We start from the raw sequence: 6048 nt of genomic DNA, 5'->3' as shown, positions 1-6048 counted from the left end.
CATAGTAATAAAAAACTGCGCACGCGAACGGTTTTTAATTTACCAATTACGTGCAACACCGTTTTTGTTTTTTTACCGCACACGGTTGGAGAGAGGGACGGCATAACAATTACCCACTTTAATTATAATATATTTATTGTGTTCAAGATACATCATGCCATCATGGTACCTACGACTCTAATGTGCATGCCATATTATACGTAAATATTATGAGTAAATATATATAACGGGGCAATGATAAAACAGAAATTAAATATGTCACTGAAAACTATATTATGTACTTAGGTAATAAATATTATAATATATTGTTCTAAGCGTGCAGCTTTATTATATTACACAATATATTTTTTTGTGCAAGCTGTTTTACATTTTGCATGCGCATCACACGCACTTATATCGTCCGATGTAATTGTCATTTCTGATAAAAAAAAAAACAATACGGGCACAATGAGTGATGACAACACTGAATCGTTTAACCGGAAACACGCTTAGGGAATGGGACTGATAGAATAAACTAAACGTTATTTTCAAACAAAATAATGTATATACTTTATTACAATTATTTATTTATTTTTTCAATTAAAATAAGTTTTGTAATTACACCACAACAGTTATGCGCCATATTATGCACTGTTGGAACATAATTGTTGTACTCGATACGCAGTCATTATGTAATTTTGAGTTGTACAAACAAAAATAAGATATTAGCTATTATAATATAAATTATTTATGTATATAAAAAAAAATATATATAATAATAAAAAAAATAATGTCAAGTTTGATCTTTCTCTTTAATCAAAAACAAGTAAAATTATTATGTTAAGCATCTTGCAATAACAGAGTGATTTTTTATGGAAATTGAATTATGATTAAAATATATTAACTTAATTTTAAATTGAGTATTTATTATATGTTTCATAAATTACTTATTTTAATGAAAATATCTTCTAACAGAAAAAAAACAGTAAATCAAAAAAAAAATATATATGATAATATATATATAATAACAATCAAATGATAAAATATCTCTAAACAATATAATTCTAGAGTAAAAAGTTACAAAAAGCATGTGTCATCTTTGGACACTAAAACAATAATATGGCTAAGTTTATATTAAAAATAACAAATGTACATGATTGTTCCCTATGTGTTATTTGAAACTGTGTTTGGTGCTAAATGTGCATATGGGTGCCTCTTTGATTGACTGTTTTCTAACGAGGTTCTATTTTGAGGAGAAACAGACATACCTAGAACATAAAATAAAAACAATTTGTATTAAGTATTTTAATTATAATTTAACACAAGAGTAATTCACACTATGTATTTAATATTTATAATGAAAAAAAATGTAGTTAATGACTTATTATTAATATTTTAAAACTTTATTTTAAGGGTATATAAAATAAACTTTGTGTGTTTTATTTTCAATATATTGGATTAATGATGAACAATTTACTTTGATGCTAATTGAGGGAGCTGAATTTAAAAATAAATTAAATTAGTTATTTTTTATCCAGTTAACCGTTTCATACTGGTTTATTATCTGCACAGTTAATATAATAAAAATCACGATTTAGGTCCCTATAAGTGAAAAATAGTTCAAAATGACATAGAAATGCAAAACGCAACTAGCCCTTTCAGGATTTTTGTTATTGAAAGAAATTTTTAGCTATGGGAAAGTATCGTTTGAGACATAAAAAAATTTTAAAAATGCAAAATCCGGACTATAGTATTAGTATCTATTTTTGTGTATGATCAACTTTATTATTTAATTATTTGATAATTAGACACCTTGAGGTTCATTGGTTACATAAAAGTAAATATAATATATAAGTAAGTGTAATAAAAAAGTGAGATGATCTGATTAGAAAATAGTGATTGATTTTTTGTGGAACAGGTAAGAACACGGTGGGAGACAGAGGCTAATGCATTAAGAGTATTGTTCATAAGTTCGTTGGTTAACGCGAGATCTGCAGTATCACAGTGGAAAGCTAAAGATAGAATGTCAAAAACATTATGTAATCAAAGAATATTTTTATCACACACAAAATGTATGGTGATTTGAGACATTATTTATAACTATACTCACTTGGTGATGATCCCAATTTTGAATTTTCAGATGAAGTTGTCATACGTGAAAAGGCGATCAGAGTATCAGGGAAATTGGGTGGCGTAGCAGGAGTATTACACGGTGTCATCTGAAATAATAATATAAATGTTAAAATGCTGTTATTAACTTTCAATAGAAATAACTCACTTGTCCAAATCCAAACTGTGCTGAATTTTGATTGCAACTGGATACAGAAGAATCTTGAAAAAATATGCTCAATGCAGTCTGAAAAACAAAATATTCAAGGTATTTAATTGTCTTACAAAAATATAACATTTATTACGCTTACATGATGGCGTTAAAATGGTTTTAGATTCATTGATATTTGTATATCCAATGTACTTGGACCTGCAAGAATGTAAGAATCTTAAGTGCTTAAACCGTTTTATCGTTAACATGTAAACATAAACTACTCTAAACAATATAAAGTATAATAGGTATTTATTTTTATCAATAGGTAGTCATACTATATTGTATTTGTTGTCATTGTTAAAATTATGAGCTCCTCTGGTTTCTTAGATTATATTCTATTATGTTTACCTACCTATTTAGTCAATAATACTGTATCTTGATACAATTTTTGTATTTAAATTTTTTACAATATGACTCTAGAATAGAAAATTATTTGATAGGTGAAGCTAGGTTTATTTGATTTGTTTTTTCAGAACCTAGTTATCAAAGGCCGAATTATAAAAATGTATACCTAACCAAAATATTTTTAATACTTAAAAAAGCACAGATATTTTATTAAGATTATCGTTGTCAGTAATAAAATATTTTGACGTCATCAAACAGACATAGTGAAAACCCCGGTGAATACATTAAAAACACAATGAATAGTTAAGTACAATTTTTTTTGTCTAATTAAGCAAATTCGAACAGTCTGACGTAGGTACAAGTATTGGCATAAAATTGAATGATTCGACAACTTTAGAGGACAAGGTTACGGGTAGATACAATATTTGTTTCCTCATAGGTACTGAGCAAATTCTCAAATGTCTCGTTGGGCGGGTTAAGTTGACCAATCGGCTGTATACAAATATAACAAATTGAAGGTAGAAGCAAACAAAAATGAGAGAGACAAATGTCTAATAAGCATAAAAGAATCATTAAACCGCTAAGTACACATAAATTGACGTCATCACATTTCATGAAAACATTGAAAATATATACAAAACGAATGTGATGTATTTTTCAGCAAATCAGAAACAGTTTTGACACAGACAGGTATACAAAGGAATTGTTATAAGACGTAAGGATTCGATAACATCAGAGGACAAGGTTACGATGGAGAGACGACGATATTTGTTCTTACGCAGTGGTGAATTTTCGACCACTGTACCGTGCTAGTAAGACGATTGATCAACCGTTGGTACTGAGAAGAATGGAAAACGTAACAGATACAGAGAGAAACGAATATTATAGATGGCCACTGAGCTCGTTTGAAGTTCAAGGTCACGGGGGGGTACAACCACAACCACCGGACGAACGAAAAACGCAGGGACAATGGGTCGAGCTACTGCACCAGACTTCGTACCCACTGCGATATGTGGGTTAGGCTCAGGTTGGGCGAAGAACGATGTAAAAACATTGTTTTACATCGATCGACGACGCCGGGAGAACGATGCGAACTGGACGGACGACGCGGTCCACAACAATGGCGTTGCGCCTAACGGGTGTGCAAAGGCCGCGTCGACGGACGTAAAATATAATATGCGAACCGCATACCTCGAACTGCCAGTGGGCGGCCTGCAGCAACTGCTTGGCCTGGTCTCTGGCGCATCCGGCGGCAAGCACGAATTGGTTGATCATCACCTGTTCGCGCAACGAATCCATTTTGGTTCAACGCAAAAGTGTCTCCGGAAAACCTGTCGGCGCGCGCCCGGCGACGACGGTATACGGCGGTGCAGCGTAATCGCACGATTGGCGTACGGTTGCGCGGTTTTTTCGACTGGCGCGCGCGCGCGAGCACCGCTTGGCGTCCGGGAAACGAATATAAAATGTCAGGGAACGACAGGCGCACGTCGGCGCGACCCGATAGTATCGTCGTCCGTACTGCGGTAGCAACACTTGTTAATAATTATTACGAATCGAAGGGATTATATTTTCTTCTCTATTCCGATTTTCACTCGGTTTTTATCAGCCGCTCCACAACAACAATAATAATAACAATATTGTGTGCGCGACGAGCAGTCAACGCATATGGACTGGACGGTGACGCGCAGAAGACTCGGCCGACACGCACACGCACGCACGGCGCGGGAGACGGTGTGAGAGGAGGAGGAGGAAAAAAAAATAATAACAACAACAATAATAAAAACAGTCAACAGTGGCGCTGCCTCTGCGTACCGTCGTCACACACGGCACACACACACATCACACACGCACACGCACAGAGCACACACACGCGCGCTGGCCGCCCGCGCCCGATATTCCCCCCCCCCCTCCTTCCCCGCCGACCTTCCTCCTACTAGAACACACCCGCCCGCCGGGCCTACCGCGCGGTATTATTATTATCCGCCGCACACGCGCACGGCGGTACACTGCACCGCCCCGTACACGACCTATCGTAAACACGTACCGGCGGGTACACGACCGATCGTGTCGCGTCGTGTCGTATCGTGTCGCGCCGTGTCCGCACAGCCGCGGCTGCCATGTCGGCCTGTCCGCAGCAGCTGATCCCGATCGGTCAGATCGAACGGCGCCCCGCGGCCCGCAGCCGTGCGTTTGGCGGGCTTGAACCACAGATAATAATCTATGGTTTGAACGGTAAACGCGGCCCGTGTCGTTCGAAAATATCAACAAATATGCACAAATAATTGTGACGATATTACGTTATTAAGAGGGCGCCACGCCGGTCATTTTCAGCCGTAAAAACACGTCCGCGGAAAACAAACGAATCGACATCAAAAAGCGGTTTTAGAGTAGAAATACCTATGATAAAACTTATAGAGAACAATATTTCGGAGGGAACCTCATCGGCGTTTTTTGAAATATTAACTATTAAAAAAGTTGTGGTTATTAGAAAAATTTAGAAAAAAAGGGTTTTTGTGCCTTCGATATCTAGCTGTGTATTTAGATTAATACAAAACCCCGATGAGGTTCCCTCCGAAATATTGTTCTCTATAAAATGTATCATAGGTATTTTTACTCTAAAACCACTTTTCAATGGCTTTTCGTTGTTTCCCCGCGCGTAAATACGATATTAATAATAATATTATTAATTGTCGACAGTGATAAGACTCTTCGCATTCGCCCGACTGCGAGTTATTACAGGTCCAGCCCGCGACGTGGACACATTTTATTGTGATATTAAACGGCTGAATTCCGTTCGATAGTGTACGCCTAATTGAGCCCAATTGTTCGGCAATTGAGGTTCTAACTGTGTAATTCTCACACACATAGTGTGTGTACCGACGGTTCTAACTTTTTTTGAAGTCTGCGTAATGGAAAGGAAAATGTTTCGAAAAAATGTTCTGGACTCAATCGTGTTATTTTTCGGATTGAATTATGTGTAAATCCTGGTTCATACTCCCGCCTAAGTTCCCGACCATTCCCCGCGGGGGAGGGTCGCTCTTGAAAAATGTATAAATGTATAATAACACTTATTCGTTGTATATAGGTACGTTGAATAACGCTTACTAGGTATGTGTTGAAAATCTCGTACTTTTTTTTTTACGAACACTTTAAATCTTATAAATTTAAAAACTATACAAATACTAGATTATAAATTATAAAATAGTATATTTATACCGGGGACTTCATGGAGTCGTTTTTCAAATGCTCGTTCGATATACCCTCAACAAATAATACAACATTTTGTTAGGTCTAAAATGAATGCAGATAGACGGCGCACAATTTTTTTTCTCTTCCTAGCCAACGAGCAACAGACAAAACGCATTCATCCAAAAAACCATGTTACTATCATTTATGTTTTT

At 36.1% G+C, this 6048-nt stretch overlaps 1 protein-coding gene across 1 annotated transcript; it reads right to left on the bottom strand.

The window, feature by feature from the left end:
* Nucleotides 1-535: 535 nt before the first annotated feature.
* Nucleotides 536-4443, bottom strand: LOC111027738 (UBA-like domain-containing protein 1). Its single transcript, XM_022306156.1, has 4 exons — nt 3839-4443; nt 2258-2335; nt 2090-2198; nt 536-1247 (listed from the first exon to the last, which is right to left on the bottom strand). The coding sequence occupies exons 1-4, from the start codon at nt 3944-3946 to the stop codon at nt 1144-1146; spliced, it is 399 nt and encodes a 132-aa protein (XP_022161848.1). The 5' UTR covers nt 3947-4443; the 3' UTR covers nt 536-1143.
* Nucleotides 4444-6048: the final 1605 nt, after the last annotated feature.

Source organism: Myzus persicae, unplaced genomic scaffold (genome assembly GCF_001856785.1).
Source record: "Myzus persicae strain clone G006 unplaced genomic scaffold, MPER_G0061.0, whole genome shotgun sequence".
Classification (NCBI taxonomy): domain Eukaryota; kingdom Metazoa; phylum Arthropoda; class Insecta; order Hemiptera; family Aphididae; genus Myzus; species Myzus persicae.
Note: the sequence above shows the minus strand (reverse complement) of the source record. Positions and strands in the feature narration are given on the sequence as shown.

What these genes read in the sequence shown, in the direction of transcription:
- LOC111027738 (XM_022306156.1), bottom strand. Translation starts at nt 3,946, where the DNA reads ATGGATTCGTTGCGCGAACAGGTGATGATCAACCAATTCGTGCTTGCC. An exon ending in CCGCCCACTGGCAGTTCGAG is followed by an intron (nt 2,336 to 3,838) that starts GTATGCGGTTCG and finishes TTTGTTTTTCAG; the next exon opens with ACTGCATTGAGCATATTTTT. An exon ending in AAAATTGGGATCATCACCAA is followed by an intron (nt 1,248 to 2,089) that starts GTGAGTATAGTT and finishes TTTATGTTCTAG; the next exon opens with GTATGTCTGTTTCTCCTCAA.